The sequence below is a fragment of the Equus asinus genome, chromosome 20, assembly GCF_041296235.1.
Source record: "Equus asinus isolate D_3611 breed Donkey chromosome 20, EquAss-T2T_v2, whole genome shotgun sequence".
NCBI lineage: Eukaryota > Metazoa > Chordata > Mammalia > Perissodactyla > Equidae > Equus > Equus asinus.
The window spans coordinates 20,806,431-20,824,659 of NC_091809.1; the positions used below are offsets into that span (position 1 = coordinate 20,806,431).

Consider the following 18,229-nt stretch of genomic DNA (forward strand, 5'->3'; position numbering starts at 1 on the left):
TCAGAAACATCTTCCCTTGGCACTATGTAAATTATGATGTTCCTTGCAACACCAAGAGGGATATCCTCGGTGTGACATCCCCTGTGGGAGACAGAGAGATCAGGAAGTCCCCAGCAAAGACACCAGCAGCCCTCGCTTCTCTCTGTTGTTCCTTGCTTTGCTTCTGTCACGACTTGCTCACCAACCTAGTGGGATAGGAGGGATCTGCTCAATGGAGACTGGTGGCTCAGTGTTTAATGAAAAAGGAAAAGGGGTGAGACAATTTGTTCTTGCTCCTCCTAAGAATCCTCAGGAGATTTCTCAACTCAAATTGGTTTGTAAATCTCCCAGTGAATGTGCTTGGGCTGTCTTCAGTGCCACTGCCTATCAACATGTAAGAGCATCTTCCTAAAAACTCAATTACTCCAAAATTGGGATTCCCCCATGTTGCTTTCTTGGATGTAGACTCCAGTGCTTCTGAGGTTGATAGGGACAGTCTAGAAAGGGAGGCCCCCTGCTGTGAGCAGGGGCCACTCAGGACACCAGGAGCTTGTCAGGCAAATACCTAAAGGAAAAAGCGGGGAAAGACGAGAAACTGACAATAAAACAACAAAAAAGAAGTAGTATAAAGGCCTGGGCTTTACGTGGCTACAAGCAATTCCCCCCTTCCAAAAAAAGGGAACTTTAAATTCTATGTACTGAGTAACTGTCAGGTCTAGCAAACACAATGCTAGTCTTACTGATTTAAAAACAACAATGAAAAATAAACCCCTAGATACAGGGGAGAAAATAAAAGGTAAATAAGTAAAATTTTTTATAGATTTTTTTAATTGAGATTCATAATAGTTTACATCATTGTGAGATTTCAGTTGTACATTATTTCTTGTCTGTCACCACATAAGTGCTCCCCTTCACCCCCTGTGCCCACCCTCCGCCCCCCTTCCCCTGGTAACCACTGAACTATTTCCTTTGTCCATGTGTTTGTTTATATTCCACATATGAGTGAAATCATATGCTGTTTGTCTTTCTCAGTCTGGCTTATTTTGCTTAGCATAAAACCCTCCAGGTCCATCCATGTTGTTGCAAATGGGATGATTTTGTCTTTTTTTATGGCTGAGTAGTACATTATATATATATATATGGCACATCTTCTTTATCCAATCATCAGTCAGTGGGCACTTGGATTGTTTCCATGTCTTGGCTATTGTGAATAGTGCTGCAATGAACATAGGGGTACATATGTTACTTTGGATTGTTGATTTCAAGTTGTTTGGGTAGACACCCAGTAGTGGGATAGCTGGGCCATATGGTAGTTCTATTTTTAGTTTTTTGAGGAATCTCCATAGTGTTTTCCCACAGTGGCTGCACCAGTTTGCATCCCCACCAGCAGTGTATGAGCATTCCCTTTTCTCCACATCCTCTCCAACATTTGTTGTTTTTGGTCTTGGTAATTACAGCCATTCTGACTGCTGTAAGGTGATACCTCATTGTAGTTTTGATTTGCATTTCCCTGATGATTAGTGAGTAAATAAGTAAATTAAATACATAAATGTAATATTTAATATTTGATGTATGTAAATAAATTATAAATATATATACACACAAATAGAACTAAATCAAATATCCATAATTCAAACAACTGAAAAACCAAAATTTATATATTAAAACTTATATACTAAAACTTACATAACAAGTTGTATATAATTATCATATATGTAATAAATATGTGACAAAATTTATATACAGTCGTGTGCCACATAATGACATTTCAGTCAACAATGGACTGCATATACAGTGGTGGTCCCATAAGATTAGTACCATATACCCTAGGTATGTAGGAGGCTATACCATCTAGCTTTGTGTCAGTACATTCTGTGATGTCCGCACAGCAATGAAATCACCTAATGACGTGGTTCTCAAAACGTATCCCCACAGTTAAGTGATGCATGACTGTATTTAAAAATTCATATATCAAAAAGATAAAAGGAGCACTGTGATTGGCTTTTGTGCCTTCAAAATATGTTCTAAATTAAACTTAACATTTGCTAACATATACTAATTGAAGAAGCTTCATAGAGTTAATCAATACTTGGTCTCAAATTATAGTTATACCTGGGGGACCCCACTAAATTTAAACACAATTTCCCCTATAATCATAAAAAAAGTAACTAAAAATAAAATAGAGGAAAATAAGTGTACCTCACTTCAACTGTAGGCTTGCCTAAATTTCCCATAGTCATTGTACCCACTGTTCTAAAACACCCCATCTTAGGCATAGATGCCCTGACACCATGAAAAATAAATTTAAGATAAGTCTGGCATTTTTTAATTTTCTTGATAAAATGTGATTTCATGGACGCTTAGTTAAAATAACTAATATGGCCCAATGTATGTTGAAACTGGGCCTTCAACACTTAAAACTTATTATATAAACATAATAATGTACTGCTTCTCCGCATAATAATTTAATTTTGCCTGTTCTAAAAACTGAAAATAAACAACTATTTCCATGCCTTGGGATTAGCTGAGTAAACAGCAATGACAGTTCCTGGACTATGCCAACTGTGATCACTGCTAACCATCATCTGTGATGAAGCACAGTGGAATGTTACTGCTTTCCGTCTCTTACCTTACACCACATACAAAAATTCATGGATAAAAGACCAACCATAAGAGCTAAAACTACAAAATTCCTAGAAGTAAAACATAGGGGGAAAACTTCATGAAATTGGATTTGGCAATAGTTTCTTAGATGTGATACCAAAAGCAATTGCAACCAAAGAAAAAAATAGATAAATTGGACTTTACCAAAATTAAGGCCTTTTGTATGTCAAAGGTCAATCAACTTAAATACTTTTGTACTCCAAAGGACACATCAAGAAAGTAAAAGACAACCCATGGAATGGGAGAAAATATTTGCAATTCATATATGCGAATAGGAATTTGTATATAGAATGTATAAATAACAGTATATCCATACAATGGAATATTCAGCAATAAAAATGAATGATATACACTACCACGGGAAACATGATTACCAGAGAAACTTTAGCTCTATTCCTGAATAAGTTAAGAATGCCCAGGATCAGTGCTATTTCAAAAAGAAATAAAAATTAAAAAAAAGAAATACATACTAGAAGAGGAAAAAAATAAAAGATTTGCAGAAAATGTCATTACAGTGAAAACCCAGAGGAATCCGTTTTAGAGTTCGGAGTTTACCATTGTGTGTATTTCAAATAAAAGCCTAAAGACAGGATTGATTAGAGGAGACAGATCACTTCCTGGACTGGCAGGATTATCAATACGGGAGAATCACTCACTCTAAGGGCTCTAGGAACGAGGGGAGAAGAGGGAGAAAACCTTCTGATGTGCTCGCTGGTGGCTGGGTCTCCACCCTCAGCCTCGCCCTTCAGGCTTGACTATGCAGCGTCCAAACGCGCGCTGGGTCTCATCCCACCTCCAGCCCCGCCCTCAGGGATCGGCCGCGCCCTCCGTCGTAGCTCCACCCACAGGGCTGGTTCGAGATTCAACCACGGCCCTGGGCCTGATTCGGGCCCCAGGCCTGGCGCCCAGCTAGTCCGAAGCCCATGCGCGCTCACGCTGGAGGAAATCAGAATTTCTCTGAAGTGGTCCCACGTGGTCCAGCGCTCCATCGCCTGAGCCCCGCCCCCCGGCAAGAAGCGGAAGTGACGTCACAATTAGGTACAGTCTTTGCCGCTGCGCTCGCGGTGCGTCTTAAATCGGTTTTTGTTGGTCGTCGTCTGGCCCGGATCGGCTTAGGCGAGGCCGGCGTGAAGGAGGGGGAGCGGGTGGAAGAGGGAGTCACGGGACGGGTTTGGCCAGCCGCCCGGGGCCTGCTCAGAGGGGCCTGGTGCGCGCCGCTCGCTTCCGTCGTTCTCCACGAGGAGCCGGATCTGCAGTGGGGTGAGGGCGCTTCTGTGGGGTCGCGTCATCCGCTGTGCTCCTCCCTCCAAGGCTCCACAGCAGCCTTGTGACTTTTCTCCGTGAGGAAGAGGATTTCCGCCTTTCCGATGGGTTGACTCCGGCCCGTAGGAAATCAGATGAAGAGAGAGGTGAGTATTGTTTCTCTTTAGTAGACAGATTTACGGTCTAAATATGCTAACATTTCTATACAGAAATATGCACACCATAGACATCTAAAAAAGTACATCATATTTCTACCTGAACATAATGTATCAAAAATAAAGACAAATACTCAGATCAAGTACACAAAACTTCAAAACATGGGCCTCAGAAAAACGGATGTAGGCTTTTTTTCCTCCTAGTTCTGGAATAATTGAACTTCCGGTAAACAGGCTGTTTGGACTAAGTATAGTTTTTCCCACATTTTCTGTTTGAAAAACCTTAAACGTAAATAAAGTGTGAACATCCAGTACAGTGACTGTCCTTTGAAGTAGGTTCACCCATTTTTAGCATTTTGCATGTTTCCTCTCTCTAGACTAATATCCATTTTTTCGTGAATTATTTGAGAAAGTAAGTTGAAAGTAAGTTGCAGACGTGATACTTGACCTTTAAATACTTGGTGATGCATCTCCTAAAGATAAACACATTGTGTTTAGAAAACCACGATACCATTATTTTCCAAAAAATATACAAAATAATGTCAGTTACTACCTACTCTGTGTGAAAAGTAAAATTCTCCACATTGTTCCAAATATGCCTTTGGGTGTGTTTGGATCTAGGATGCAGTCAGGGTTTATATATGGCAAATTTTTATGTCTTTTAGTCTTTTAACCTAGAGCATTGGCTGTTGTTTCTCCATTATATTGACTTTTCGAAGAGTAATACATTCTTTTATATAGTCACACATTTTTATATTTCTTTTTCTTCAGATATAATTGACATACAACATTACATTAGTTTCAGGTATACAGCATGATGAGTCAATATTTGTATATTTTCTGAAATGATCACTACACATACAATTTTTTTCCCTTGTGGTGGGAACTTCTAAGATCTACTTTCTTAGCAGCTTTCAAATATACAATACAGTGTTATTAACTATAGTCACTGCTGTACATTACATGTACCCAGGACTTATTTATGTTATAACTGGGAGTTGGTACCTTTTGACCACTTTTACTCATTTCTCCCACCCCCCCCACCCCGTTTCTGACATTCACTCAACTGTTTACTCTATCCAAGAGTTTCAGTCTTTTGAGTTCCATGTATAAGTGAAATCATATGGTATTTCTCTTTCTCTGACTTATTTCACATAGCATAATGCCCTCAAGGTCCATCCATGTTATTGCAAATGGCAAGATTTCCTTCTTTTTCATGGCTGACTAATATATCATTGTGTATATATACCACATTTTCTTTATCCATTCATCCATCAGATGTGAGTTGATATTCATTGTCGTTTTGATTTGCATTTTTCTTATGATGAGTAGTGTTGAGCACCTTTTCATGTACCTGTTGGCCATCTGTATGTCTTCTTTGGACAAATGCTTATGCAGATCCTCTGCCCGTTTTTTAATCAGATTGTTTATTTTGTTGCTATTGAGTTGTATGAACTCTTTATATATTTTGGATATTAACCTCTTAGCAGATATATGATTTTCAGAAATTTTCTCCCATTCTGTAAGTTGCCTTTTCATTTTGTTCATAGTTTCCTTTCTGGTGCAGAAGTTTTTTACTTTGATGTAGTCCCACTTCCAAAAAATCATCTCCAAGACCAAAGTCAAAGAGCTTACTACCTTTGTTTTCTTCTAGGAGTTTTGTGGTTTCAGGTCTTGCATTCAAGTTTTTAATCCATTTATTTATGGTTTAAGATAGTGGTCCAGTTTTATTCTTTTGCATGTAGTTGTCCAGTTTTACCAACACTATTTATGGAAGAGACTGTCCTTTCCCCATTGTATATTCTTGGCTCCTTTGTCGTAAATTAATTGACCATATATGTGTGGGTTTATTTCTGGGCTCTCTGTTACATTCCATTGATCTGTTCATCTGTTTTTGTACCAGTACCATCCTGTTTTGACTACTGTAGCTTTGTAATATGGTTTAAATCAGGCAGCATGATGCCTCCAGCTTTGTTCTGGTCTAGAGGCTTCAAAAGATCATTTACAAAATACTTTTTAGGTGATGTTGTATACCTCAAGTTGCATTTCATTGGGAAGACATAGACTTACATTGTCCTTCAATTAATGATGCCATAGTTGATTGATGAAGGTAGTGATCACCAGAGACGTCTATTTTACAGGTAGACTTTTCCTTTTGAATAAGAAAGTCATATGTGGGGTGGTATTTTGACACTCATAGTATCTGGTTCCCCCGCAACCTTTCTATCAATTGTTCAAGCGTCTCTGAGTAACCAGCAGTGATCTTCTGTATAGGTTGTTTCACGTTTTTAGAAGTGCATTTCCAGGGCAGGATTTTAAGGTTGGTCAAAGGACAGGTACATATTTAATTTTTCTGGATATATAAATCCCTTCTGTAAAAATCTTGTGCCATTTGGTAGTTTCTGAATCAACTTCAAAACATGTTGAAAAATCATTCTGGAAAAACACAAGGAACATATCTGAGTTTTAACTGCAAGACACTTGTTTTCAAAATGAATGCTGGTCCACTTTCTTCCTGAGTAAGAATACTCAAATACATTTCAGAAGTACAGTGTTTAGGCTTATATTGTGTTGTTCACAGACATTTTGTATGCTTCCTGTTTAATTTTTGTGTTGTAGTTCTATTTTTTGTGACTTCAATTTGTGTGTATCCTCCACTGTAACATTTTCGTGGTGAATGGCATTCCTCTGACAATCCACAGATGATCATTGTCATACTCTAATGAGCTATGCGGTGTGCCAAGGACAGGGAAACAATGGCCATCAAAACAGAGATAGTACTGCCACCATGAGGCTTACAGTCTATTTAGGAAGACAGATTTTAGGTGAATACTGGACATATAGTGACTTAATATGTGGGGAGAAGATATATTGGGAGGGGTTGTTATCTGGACAGAATAATGGCTTAATATGAAGGGAGAAGATATATTGGAAAGGGTTGATATTTCAGTTGAGAATGAAAGGATGGATATGATTTAGCTAGTCAGGTCTTTGAGCAAGAATGGGGAGGTATAGAGTGAATGAAAACGTTGCAGACGAAGAGAACTTCATGAGCAAAATACAAGAGCAGTTGAAAGCTTTAGTGTGTTTCCTAAGCTGAGGAAAGAGAGTTGGCTGAATCAGAGCAGAACCAGAGAATAATGGGAGGTAAATTGGAGAGCGGGGATGGGACCAAGGGAATTACATACTTTGAACTGTACTCTAAGGCCATGGGAAACTTATGAAATATTTTAAGAAAGAGAGTAATTTGAATCTACTTACAACTTGAATAGAATTCACAAACTCCTAGTTTGAGAATGGTCTTAAAGAAATGTGAATGTGAAGGTGTGGAGTCAGCATAGAAGATGATGTTGACTAAGTTTTAAAACATAATAGTGGCAACCTACAACTGGATGATTATTATGGGAAAAAAAATAAATGAAATGACTTGAGAGTTTTATAGAAGGTAAAATTGAGGGAATTTTAATTACTAGATGAAGTTATTCATCTGTTGATTTACTAGAAGACATATAACTAAGGATATAGAGCTTCAACTCTACTCCTCCAGGTGGTACTAGCTTACTATGCAGAGTCATCTGTAAACTAGACTCTTGTCTCAGTCACCTGAGTGTAAGGACTGCCACAGAAAGGTATACACATGGACTGGAGGTAGTGCAACTGCAGTTGATGTTGGAAGAACCTTTGCAAGCTGCCATACAGCTTGTATTCACTGTAGTTGCCCGAGCTTGATCTCTTAGGAGCCCTTAGAAGCTTTCATGTTGCCTGGTTTCTTCTATTTTGTGTGTAAGCTATTTTTGCCTGCCTAATTTTACATTTTATACCTGTTCCCTTGGATTTTGTATTCGTTGTGAGTCTAGAGGCAATAGCAGATGTTTGTGGTGGGTCTTGAGAGTGAGCATTGCTTATAAGGCATCTACTCCAAGTGAGATTATGACAGAGTTGTCAAGCAGAGGAAGGCTAGGCTCATTAGAAAGCAAAGGGCAAGCTACCTGCTTCATGGTAAAGGAGAGTCAGAGTGTCTTGGGTGTTCAAGATTTTGAGTTTCATCTGGGTCCAACTAGATGTCCCCATTTCAAGTTCCCTCTCCTTATTCCCTGATTAGTGCCCTCAATTTCACATTAACAACTTCATGAGACTGAATTTAACTGTGGTTGAACAATTTTGTGTTTGGTTTTCAGCAGTATCTTCCCCCTGTGACCACAAGAAGTGAGTTTTTAAGAGCTGTCATGGAATCTCTCTGGTCACAGACTTTGACTTGAGTGCCAAGATCGCAGATCTGAGCTTGCCATTTTCTAGGCAACTACAGTGAAAAGAACCCAGCCCTCGTCACAACCATTATAATCATCATTATTGCTATAATTGTTAATCGTAGCATTCACTGGTTCTCCCAAGGCACGTGCTTCAGTTGGCACTGTATCACAATCAGCCATAGGTAATAGCTTGACTGTTGTAACTCTGTGAATGTCTTTCCCATGGGCAAGGAACTCAGCTCTTTGCTGAAGTTCAAAGGCTTGACCAATCCTATCCCAAAATCTTCTCTTTACTCGTTTGTCTCCAGGGATCACTGTCCTTCTCAAGTCTGTGTAAGTCTGCATGAAATCAAGAGACAGAAATCATACTTTGATTTAAACAGGAGAAGTGTAATATAAAGAGAATTATAACAGATATCCTAGAGTTGATGGAGAGTACCTAAGGCAGACCAAAGTTTTAGGGCAGCCCTCTCCCCAAGACTTGACTTCAGATCTTGTTGGAGAAGGTGTCATGGCAGTCCATTGGATGGTGAAGAAGTTTGTTAGGTTGCCAGGGCCAGAACTAGTCAACAGTCAGAGGGCAAGCAGGAAGGAACCTTCTGGAATGCAGACAAGCCATGACTGGTGGATACATGTGGAGTGAGTTGGGGTGACACTACATGTGCAAGAGCTAGAGTGCTAAGTATCCATATAAGGAGGCCGTGGGAATCAACTGAGTGGTGTGCAGAGAAGCCGAGGCTGGTGGATGAGTGCTCGAAAGATGACAGTGTTCCTCCCACCCTTACATTCTTAAGGTAATTAAATACATTTCTGAAAAATGAGATGTACATTGTCTTGTGAACAATTATTTACCTATAATCTATATACACTTGAAGAGTAGTGTTAAGGTTCTCCATTGTCCTTTAAATTGTTCATTTTAAGTTGTCTGGATAAATACCCAGAAGTGGGATCACTGGATCTTATGCTATTTGTATTTTTAATTTTTTGAGAAATCTCCATACTGTTTTGCATAGTGGCTGCACCAGTTTGCATTTGTACCAGCAGTGTGTGAGGGTTCCCTTTTCTCCACATCATCTCCAACATTTGTTGTTTTTTGTCTTGGTAGTTATAGCCCTTCTAATAGGAGTAACGTGACTTCTCATTGTCATTTTGATTTGCATTTCCCTAATGATTAGCGATGAACATCCTTTCATGTGTCTGTTGGCCATCTGGATATCTTCTTTGGAAAAATGTCTGTTCATCTCCTCTGCCCATTTTTTGATCAGATGGTTTTTTTGTTATTGAGTTGTATGAGCTCTATATATTTTAGAGATTAACCCCTTGTTGGATATATAATTTGCAAATATTTTTTACCAGTTGGTGCATTGTCTTTTCATTTTCTTCCTCATTTCCTTTTGCCTTGCAGAAGCTCTTTAGTCTGATGTAGTCCCATTTGTTTATTTTTTTCTTTTGTTTCCCTTGCCCAAATAGACATAGTATTCAAAAAGATGCTTCTAAGACCAATGTCAAATAGTATACTGTCTTTATTTTCTTCCAAGAGTTTTATGGTTTCACGTCTTACCTTCAAGTCTTTGATCCATTTTGAGTTAATTTTTTGTGTCTGGCGAAAGATAATGCTCTCCTTTCATTCTTTTTCGTGTGGCTGTCTGGTTTTTGCAAAACCATTTATTGAAGAGACTTTCCTTTCTCCGTTGTATGTTCTTGGCTCCTTCGTCGAAGATTAGCTGTCCATAGATGTGTGGTTTTTTGTTTTTGTTTTTGTTCTTTTTTGAGGAAGATTAGCCCAAGGCTAACATCTGCTGCCAATCCTCCTCTTTTTGCTGAGGAAGACTGTCCTTGAGCTAACATCCGTGCCCATCTTCCTCTACTTTGTATGTGGGATGCCTACCACAGCATGGCTTGCCAAGCAGTGCCATGTCCGCACCCCGGATCCCCACCCAGGATCTGGACCGAAACGGAACATACAAACTTAGCCGCTGCGCCACTGGGCCAGCTCCTGGATGTGTGGCTTTTAATTCTGTTCCATTGATCTCTGTGTCTGTTTTTATACCAGTACCGTGATGTTTGGGTTACTATAGCTTTGTGATATATTTTGAATTCAGATATTGTGATGCCTCCAACTTTGTTCTTTTTCTCAGGAGTGCTTTGGCTATTCAAGATCTTTTGTTGTTCCATGTACATTTTAGGATTCTGTATTCTATTTCCATGAAGAATGTCATTGGGATTCTGGTTGGGATTGCATTGAATCTGTAGATTGCTTTAGGTAATATGGACTTTTTAACTATGTTTATCCTTCCAATCCGTGAGTGTAGAATGTCTTTGCATTTCTTTATATCTTCAGTTTCTTTCAATAATGTCTTATAGTTTTCAGTATATAGGTCTTTCACCTCCTTGGTTAAATTTGTTCCCTAGATAATATATTCTTTTTGTTGTGATTGTAAATGGGATTGTATTCTTGAGTTCTCTTTCTGTTGTTCATTATAAAAGTAGAGAAATGCAAGTGATTTTGTAAGTTGATTTTGTATGCTGCAATTTTGCTGTAGTTGATTACTACTACTAAACTATTAGTTTTCTGATGGATTCTTTAGGGCTTTCTATATATAAAATCTTGTCATCTGCAAACAGCGAGAGAAGTGTATTCTACAAAATGACATGCTCCATCCACCAAACAGACGTGTTTCCTTCTAGATTGACCTGTCTCCAGAGCTTCTTAAAGAAACGTAGCTACTCAAGGATGGAATTCCTGTTGAATTTCCTCACAAAATGGTGCTTCCTATTGGTGATGGATTACCGTCAATAATCTGACTATTTCCATTATTAGCACCAATATTGACTCTGATGAGAGTGGCTGCATAATTTTTATATTAGTTAGTGCAGTGACAGATAGTAAGGAAGATAAGAGTGTGCATTTCTCCAAAGAATTTATTTATTCACCAGCATTTACAAGTGTCTGCAATTTCTCAGGAGCGTCTTGCAAGAGGGAAATAAGATGAGCTTTTAGTCTAGTTGTGGTGAGAAAAGTTCAAGTGTTACAGGTTCCATTACAGGTATAACTGAAGGATATAAATGGTGAACGAATTTAGATAGAAGAGTACCTAGGACCATTTCACCCTGGCGGAGATGATGAGAGACCTTGAAACTCTCTATTGCAGTTACATCTCCCATCTTCATTCCCCAGTGAATATTGGTGGAGATGTCACTTTACTGAAGCCAGCTTATGTATGATGGTTTAGGGTTCTGTGACCTTTGATGAGAAATGGCTGTGGACTTTACTGGACCTTGCTCAGAAAAACCTATACAGAGAAGTTATGCTGGAGACCTACAAGAACCTGACCACAGTAGGTAAAGTTGCCATCATTCCTATAGCCTCTTATGATATAGGTAAATATTACGTACTTTCTATGTTTCTGGATGGGTGATGTGAAATCTGAATACAATGCGAAATAAGAGATACATAGTCTCTGCCCTATTGGGTTTTAATTCAGCATAGTTGCTATAAAAATGTGGTTGTATGACTAACAGCCTCACCATCACTCTGTTAGAAATGTGCATTCTCAGATTCCCCTTTGACATGGTGAATGAAACTCTGGCACTGGGGCCTCAGTCATCTGTGTTTTAAGAAACACTGGACAGGATTCTTTCTGATGGACACTGGAGTTTGACAGCCACTGGTGTATGGTTTCTCCATGAGAATGAAAATGTCTTTTTTGCACTTTATTTCCTCTTTCAATGAAAGTCTTGGTGTTTTGTAAACATATATATGTCTACCTCTAAAGGGAGTTTCAGGGGCCAGAGATCAACGGTCTATTTGGGACACAGAAGGGGGGGGTTTTGCATTTTTATCTCATTTGAAATAATTTTACAATATTCATTAGAAATATAAGACCTGGAGGCCAGCTCCATGGCCAAGTGGTTAAATTCGCGCGCTCCGCTGTGGCGGCCCAGGGTTCAGATCCTGGGCACGGACATGGCATCACTCGTCAGGCCACGTTGAGGCGGCATCCCACATCCCACAACTAGAAGGACCTGCAACTAAGATATGCAACTGTGTATGGGGTGGGGTTGGGGAGATAAAGCAGAAAAAAAAAAAGAAATATAAGACCTGATACTTCCAAGTGTTTATCATGTTTTACAAGAGCCTTGTCCACTAATATATCTTTCCTCCTGGACAGGGTATCAACTGTTCAAACCCAATCTGATCTCTTGGTTGGAACAAGAAGAGTTGAGGACAGTGAAGAAAGGAATCCTCCAAGGTGAGTCATGGTGAAGAACTTCTCTGGTTAATGAATATTTCACCATGTTTGAAATAGTAATGAGGAAACTGTGTAAGATGTTCTTTTTCTCAGATGGCTGAGGTCATTGGTCTCTGAATCTTTGGGACATCTTCAGCTTCACATAAGTTCTTTCTGTACGTTTACTCAGAATTTCCTGTGATTTCACCAAATGACTTATTCTGGTTTGGGTGGATTTTTTTGTTTGTGGGGAGGAAGATTGGCCCTGAGCTAATATCCATTGCCAGTCTTACTCTTTTGCTTGAGGAAGATTTGCCCTCAGCTAACATCTGTGCCAGTCTTCCTCTATTTTTTAGGTGGCATGCCACCACAGAACTCTCAGCTGCTGAAGCAGAGTGTGTGAACTTAACCATTGCACAGGCCCCTGGTTGTTTTTTTTTAAGTTTATCTTTTTAATGTATGCTTTTAGTCCAGAGCTTGCTTGCTTGATTTCTCTGATAATATTGTGTCTCTTTTCCAAACATTTTTAATTTTCATAGAATCATTTTTTAATCAACTACTCAATTTTACCTCCATATCTTTATCATCGTTAAATTGTTGACCTAGTCAAACAACTCAATCTGTCATGGTTTTTCTCTTTTCACCATGGTTAATTTGTAAATAATACAAATGAGTCTTTTTGTTTTTAATTCCTTTAACCTACCATTTCTTTTTGCAAACTTTTGCATTTGTTGACCTCTTTTACTTTAGAATGGAAAATGCAACTTAAAACCAAAGAGTCCACAGTTCCTCCACAGGATATTTTAGTGGAAAAAACATCCAATAGGATAGAAATGGTAAGATCGGTAAGTTTGAAAAGAAATATTTCTTTTCCACATTCAGGAAAGGCTAGGAATTTCATTCGATAGAAGATCGGCACAAATGATAGATATTTGAGATAAGTGGCATTCTCCTGAGAGAACAATGTCTCTGGCGAGATATTGTGAATATGGTGAATTTGGGGAATACCTAAGTTGAAACTTATTGATTCATAATTTGCACAAGTACTCATTCCTGCATATGTAACTAAACATTGGGTTTTTAAAACTTTTCCATGGAACTGTACAGCAGTCTTTTATGATCAGAATTGATCGCACATCATTTGGGCAGGAGTTTATCATTCAACTTGAAAGAAATCAACAGAGTAGTAAGTTGTATGAATGTAATGAAAATGGTAAACATCAAATCACCATTGTAATGATGTGTTAATTTTTAGATGGATAAGATCAATTAATGATTCTGAGAAGTCTTTTAATCCTCGTTCATCAACAGGAAAGAAGCCACAATGGATGGGAACTCTGTGATTGTAAGGAATGTGGAAAACACGTCAGTGAACATTCATGCTTCAAGACACCCAGGAGAACTCAAAATGGAAAGAACACTTATGTGGGTAGTCAGTATGGAAAAAACTTCCTTACTCTGCACAAGAAAACCTCTACTGGAGAGAAACTTTCTGTGTTCAATCAGTCTGGAAAAACTGTCAGCCTGACTCCAAATATTGTGTCCTGGAAAACTAGCATGCAAGGGAAAGGCTTTGAATGCAGTGACAGTCAGAAAGCCTTTGTTAATCAGTCTTCCTTTCAGGCACAAATGAGAAGTCACAATAGAGAAAAACTGTTAAGTATGGAAGGAATGTGAGACAGCTTTTATATACTCCACAAGCCTTGGTTTATGTGTACAAACTCACACTGCTAAGAAAGATTACATATGTAAGGAATGTGGGAAAGCCTACACTACGTGCTCTTGCCTTACTAGACATATAAAAACTCATATTGGAGAGAAGCCTTTTGAATGTAATATGTGTGGGAAAGCATTTGCTACTTCTTCACATTTTACCATTCACTTGTGTTCTCACACTGGAGAGAAACCTTGTGAGTGTAGGAAATGCAGGAAAGCCTTCACTTTTAAGTCAAATTTAAGCTAACATGTAAGAATTCATACTGGAGAGAAACTCTATAAATGCAATGAATGTTGGAAAGCCTTCATTAGGCGTTCAGACTTAACTAGACATAAACAAATTCACTCTGGAGAGAAATCCTATGAATGCAACAAATGTGGGAAAGCCTTCAATATATATTCAGACTTAACTGAACATAAACGAATTCACACTGGAGAGAAACCCTATGAATGCAACAATTGTGGGAAAGCCTTCATTAGGCATTCTCTCTTAACATAAATGGATTCACACTGGAGAGAAACCCTATGAATGTATGAAATGTGGGAAAACCTTCGGTGTTTCCTCAAACCTAACTGCACTTGCAAGAATTCACGCTGGAGAGAAACCCCATAAATGTAAGCAGTGTGGGAAAGCCTATACTTTTTTGACAAGCCTAAGGAGACATCTAAGTATTCATGCTGGAGAGAAACCTTTGAATGTAGTGAGTGTGGGAAATTCTTTACTACTTCCTCATATCTGAGTACACATTTGAGAAGTCACACTGGAGAGAAGCCGTTTGAGTCTAAGGTATGTGGAAAAGCATATTTATATGCCTCAACATTTTGCATCCATTTGTGAACTTACACTGGAGAGAAACCCTGTGAATGTAAGCACTGCAGAAAAGCCTTCGCTATTTCCTCAAGACTAAGCAAGTGTAAGAATTCACACTGGAGAGAAACCCTATCAGTGTAAGGAATGTGGGAAAGACTTCACTTGGTCCTCGATCCTTAGTAAACATGTAGGAACTCACAATGGAGAGAAGCCCTGTGAATGTGAGAATGTGGAAAAGCCTACAAGTGTCCATATTTGCTTTGAATACATGAAAGAACACTAATTAGATGCCTCAGGAACTTAAGCAATGTGGCAAAGCAATCAGAATCTGCTACTATACAGCATGTAAGAATTCATGCTGAAGCCATTAAATGTAAGAAACATGTAGTGCTCTAGCTTATAGGGTGGATCTATAGATGTGTTTTGAACATGTGCCATTCTGCCCTGATCACTTTTGGGAATGGTATAGCAATCCCCTGATAGCAATGCTAAACCAGCAGAGTTTCTACATCTTCCATGTTGCAGCCTGGCCAAAAGTGTGACTGCCAGATTTAGAGTTACCTGGATTCTGTTGTTGTATTGTCCTGGTCTAAGATGGTGAGCGTAGTGACTGCTTCAATCAGTTCACTACTCACAGAGTCCATCTACAGTGCCTCATGCCACCCAAGGTGGGGGATATGATATGTCTCTGTAAATTATCTGGGAATGTTTTTGTTCCTTTCTCACACCTGCTCCCTTTGGATAAAAGGTCAGGGTCAAGCAAGGGAAGAGTTTAGAAAAAGTGAGGTTTTACCTACTATTGGGAGACACCCTGATTTCATACCTGTGTGGGAAAACAACCACCTTAGCACCTGTGGAGGGTGTTTAACCTTAAGTTGTGCACAAAGAGGGTGAGAACAGTGAACGTTCTTTCATCTTTGTATCTAGCACCACAGCGTGGCGTAACAATTATGTTATCTTTCCAGCTCAAAGAAGAGCTGCTGCTAGTGATAGGACCTGCTTCTGTGTTTGTCATTCCATCCATATGCTGTGAAAATGGAGAAACTCGTGCAAATATGGCTAGTCCTGATACTCTGCTGTGTATGCCATCACTGACAGTTCCTGATTGTGAACCTTGGTCACAGACACAGACCAGCACAACCTCACTGCAGCATCAGTGATACAAATTCATATAGTTCTGATGCTTGAGCAGCTGTGGGTTACATCATGGATGGCCATCAAGGCTGCAGCTGCTTCCTGAGAATTTCTTGAGGCTTAATCAAGCCATTGTAATGATAGTCCAAATCAAGCTTAGCAAATCCTGAACAGGAAGTATGTGTGCACCTTCTATCTTGCTCCTACTCGTCTTTTTGAATATGCAACAATACCTTGACCACTCTTCCCCGTGGCCATTTCTTTGGGCTGGGGGGCAGGGGAGGAGGGACATTGGTGAGAAAGATTGATCCTGAGCCAACATCTGTTGCCAATTGTCCTCTTTTTGCCTGAGGAAGATTGTCTCTAAGCTAACATCTGTGCCCCTTGGCCATTTCTTGCAAGTGTTTGCAGTGAGGAACACAGTTGTAGGGAGATCATCTCTCCCATTGAGATGAAGAGGAGACTTGCTTACTACCTGAAGTAAACTAGGTTCCACAACCTCCGCCTTCCTCTTCTGTAACACAGCCCAGTGTGCAGACATCCATATGGCCCTTTGTGTGTGAGAGACATGCTGCCAAGGAAATGAAAACACGAACACCGGTTGCTGTGCAGTAGTTTCGAGTTCCTGGAGCTCTTTATTCTTATAGCCCATAAACAAAGCCAGCCTTTTGCCAAAGCAGTGAGTCAGCAACCTAAGCCTGCGCAAGCGTCCCACAATAATGACCTTTCCCCTACACATCTGTTCATAGGTTCCTTCATAATGTTTCAAACTCCCAAGGTCCCAGGCTTGCTCCTTTTGAGGAGCTGATAAAACATTCTTGTTTGCAAGCAGTGTTTTCCCTGGGGCCTTGTGAGTTCACCAGGCAGAACATTCTGTTTGCAGAAAAGTCCAGCCAGTCTTGTGGATGCCTCGCGTGCAAGAACAACCACATTTCATGCCAGGTCTCCTTCAGAGACATAGGGACAAAGGTGACCAGTATGAACGTGCTGATGTTCATGCGTTGGCTGTTCATGAGTTAAATATCTGTCTCTGACTTCAGTGTCTCGGGTCCTCTGCCAACATTCATGAAATAGTGAACAGTTAATACCTTGGAAGAAGGGAGTGATCAAACTACAGGTCCAACGGTTTTGATGATGAGAATGGCATGTTGATAGAGACGTGACTTTCTGGAAGAACAATAGTGCCAGGCTGGGTATGAAGACATAAGGGTATCTGCAACCCAGTCATGAAATCTCTTCTCCCAGAGGTTTCCGCTTGATAGGGACGAGCAGGGTGAGAAATGGATCCCCAGTGTCCTACTTAGTAATGAAGCTCGTCAACAAGTACGTCAATAACTATATCAGTTTTCCTTACTTTCTTAGTCTACTGTACCCTTAATTTTTAAATGTCTTATACATACTTAATGTGGAATTTTAAAATATCTAGGTATTTGAAATTGTCTTTAAAATCCTTTTTTTTTTTTGACCTGGAACATTGTCCATAATGTAATTACTAATAAATTTGGATTTATGTCTAGCTTGTAATTTTGTTTTCAGTATTTAACTTGTTTTTCTTCCCTCTCTGCTCTTTTTTTCATGTAAATGAATTTACTCTTGATGATTGAAATTTATGTAATCCATAATTTATGCAATCCAGTTATTTTAGTTGCTACCCTAAAATCCATTAAGGTTTTTCATTTAATTCTGAATTAACACCTTTTCTCTCCTACAAAGTGTACTGGGACTTATGAATCCACTAACGGCTATTATTCAGCCTCTGAGCAGCACACTGGCAGAGAGACTTAGAAATAAGTCCATAGTCAGAGGAGCCTCTAAGCAGGTCCAGGTGCAAGATGAGCAGGTCCCGGACCCTGAGAGGTGGGAGAGCTTCCCCTTCTTGTGAGACGCTATGTGACAGGGACACATATGCCCCTGTGGGGAAGTGCTCAGTGTCATCGAACACTTAACAGAATGTGCTATCTTATGATGAAAATTGGCCACTTCCTTAAGGGGACACACAGATGGAGATTGCATGATTGCCCTGCT

At 39.5% G+C, this 18,229-nt stretch overlaps 1 protein-coding gene across 3 annotated transcripts; it reads left to right on the forward strand.

Annotated features, from left to right (window-relative positions):
- The first annotated feature begins 1,188 nt into the window (after nt 1-1,188).
- Nucleotides 1,189-17,720, forward strand: LOC106830599 (zinc finger protein 426-like). 3 transcript variants are annotated; one of them, XM_070491920.1, is made up of 5 exons: nt 1,189-4,052; nt 11,545-11,653; nt 12,484-12,564; nt 13,294-13,388; nt 13,855-17,720. In XM_070491920.1, the coding sequence occupies exons 1-5, from the start codon at nt 4,041-4,043 to the stop codon at nt 14,218-14,220; spliced, it is 663 nt and encodes a 220-aa protein (XP_070348021.1). In that variant the 5' UTR covers nt 1,189-4,040; the 3' UTR covers nt 14,221-17,720. The 3 variants fall into 3 exon arrangements, with proteins under 3 accessions (XP_070348021.1, XP_070348022.1, XP_070348023.1); XM_070491921.1 differs by having other exon boundaries at nt 13,294-13,379; XM_070491922.1 differs by having other exon boundaries at nt 11,545-11,649.
- The last annotated feature ends 509 nt before the right edge of the window (nt 17,721-18,229 follow it).

Coding starts and splice junctions, on each gene's coding strand:
- LOC106830599 (XM_070491920.1), top strand. Junction 12,565..13,293: donor GAAGAAAGGAATCCTCCAAG/GTGAGTCATGGT, acceptor CTTTTACTTTAG/AATGGAAAATGCAACTTAAA. Junction 13,389..13,854: donor GGATAGAAATGGTAAGATCG/GTAAGTTTGAAA, acceptor GTTCATCAACAG/GAAAGAAGCCACAATGGATG.